This window comes from Cryptotermes secundus, unplaced genomic scaffold (assembly GCF_002891405.2).
Source record: "Cryptotermes secundus unplaced genomic scaffold, Csec_1.0 scaffold10, whole genome shotgun sequence".
NCBI classification, from domain to species: domain Eukaryota; kingdom Metazoa; phylum Arthropoda; class Insecta; order Blattodea; family Kalotermitidae; genus Cryptotermes; species Cryptotermes secundus.
Window position 1 is genome coordinate 609,450 of NW_019735554.1, and position 2,171 is coordinate 611,620.

Below are 2,171 nucleotides of genomic sequence, written 5' to 3' on the forward strand. Positions count from 1 at the left end.
ATAATTTGAATTTTAGTTGCAATTTCAATTTTAGAATGTGACATGCAGTTCAGTACAATGGTTTAGCATAGTGTTAGACACTGAAGATTGCACTAATAGGTCCCATAAGAAGAATGGAATCAACGATTTTACTGAATTCAATAGGATGACCTATTAGGTAAACTGCAACTATTTAAAGAGGTTGGGTCAGAAAGCGAAATCGCATGAAAAGGAGACTTCACCTTGCTAGGCTGAACTACATTTTTTCTTTAATTTGGCCACATACCTAGAGGCAGTAATGCTTGGTAAGTGAAGAGTCTGCTGTCAAGAAACTTCATAAAGCATCCAGAGGCCAGAAGAATCGCTACAAGCCCAAGGAGCCCATGCAAATCCTGTAACACATAAATACAGGAGCCACATGAGATTTAAATCTTAATTAAAACTCGCATACTGACTGATTTTCTCAAAATTACCTCTATACCTGTAAACTCCTCAAAAGGAGACTTGACCTTGCCAGACTGAACTACATTTTTCTTTAATTTTGCTCACTGCCTAGAGACAGTAATGCTTGGTAAGTGAAGGGTCAGAAGTCAAGAAACTTACAATTTTTACAGTCCAAAAGGTGAATACTGCGACAAGCAGTAAGGCGATCCCAAGGATACCCTGCAGCACATCAGGACAGGAGTCACACGAGATTTAATCCCAACTGAAACTCTCCTACTCTCTGAGATTCTGAAATTTACCTCTATGAATATATGGCGATTTATTATTCACCAAATCCTGTTTAGGAAATTTGACTCTCTCTCTCTCTCTCTCTCTCAGAAAACATTTCAATACATCATTTAGATAAAAATATAATTTCATTTTAACAGTGTCCATAAGAAAAAATGGATACTTCCTGATGGTCAGACAAAATATTAAATTGACCATGTTATGATAGATGCAAGACACACAAAGAGCATTATCCATGTACACTCCTATAGACGTGCCGAATGTAACTCGGTTCACTTTATGGTAAAGCTAAAATACAGGACTGAAATATCAATAGTTAACAGAACCAAAACCAAGTACATGCAAGGTTTTGGCTTTCATACCAATATTCTGTATGCATTCCTCTTCTCTCCAATTTGTACTACATACCCTGTCCATCTCACCCTCCTTGACCTGATCATTCAAATTACTTGTATATTTGTCCAAGAGTGGGAATTTCTTTGCTGCTTTTCTGAAACTTATGAACAAACGGCACAGCCTCTCGAACACTTGTTCCAGTGATCCTAGTTAATCTGGGGGAAAAAAAAAAATAATTACAGTCAACTCTCGATTATCCAGGGGCGGATTAACCAGCTTGCAGCTTAACTGGGGCTACTGAGGCTTTTTTGAGGCTTATATGTTGTTTAATATTCATTCACTTTTGTTTCACATGGTGAGTTGTAACACGATTTTCGCACTAGTGTGAACCAAGCTCTGCATTCTTTGGTCCCTTTATGCTAACACAATGTTCTAGGGTAGGGGTGAAAGAATGCAATGATTTGTGGAAAGTTTCAAGGACAGATACATCGCCCCAGTTAGTTTCTTTGTATCGATCTTCAAGTGCGTTAGCAAAATGTCGGGGTGTAAAAGGAAGCGTGCTGTGTTAAGTATTCAACAGAAAAAGGAAAATGCCAGGAAAAAGTGAACGACAATATTAAATATTTTAAGTGTTAAGTGTGAATATTCATAAAAAGTGTTGGATGTTGTTCAAGACTGTGATTGAAATAAGTAATTCATACTTCAGTGTAATGTAAAAAAAAGTATTAAATAGGCCATGAGATGACATAAAAATGAGGTTGAATAAATTTAAATACAGGTACGCCTATAGTATTATGAAGGTACAGTATTACAGTACTACGATAAATGATACAAACTCCGTCCTAAGTGCAAACAATATACATTTATATGTCTTTGATCTTGCTCTTTCTACACTACATGTTTCGGCCTCTATCGGCCATCATCAGGTGTATACTCTTAACGTTGCTGCCACACTGAACCCAGTCTAAAACTTAACATTTAAAAACACAATGTCACGTTCTTCGTATTATCAACATCTACATCGTTGATATGTGTCTGGTATGTAGATTATGTTGCACACGTCAAACCCGATATTCTTGTAGTAGCACTCTAAAAATCTTTAGTTATGATGTTTTTAAAATCTT

General features: G+C 36.6%; 1 protein-coding gene across 2 annotated transcripts in view; it reads right to left on the reverse strand.

Annotated features, from left to right (window-relative positions):
- LOC111869523 overlaps positions 1–2,171 on the reverse strand; it is a 17,994-nt gene that overhangs the window by 14,025 nt on the left and 1,798 nt on the right. Inside the window, exons 2-3 of one of the 2 annotated variants that reach the window (XM_023861116.2) lie at positions 1,120–1,262; positions 266–371 (exon numbers count right to left, since the gene is read on the reverse strand). In XM_023861116.2, coding sequence (XP_023716884.1) covers positions 266–371; positions 1,120–1,128 — 115 coding nt within the window. In that variant the 5' untranslated portion in view covers positions 1,129–1,262. The other variant, XM_023861117.2, reaches the window with a different exon arrangement.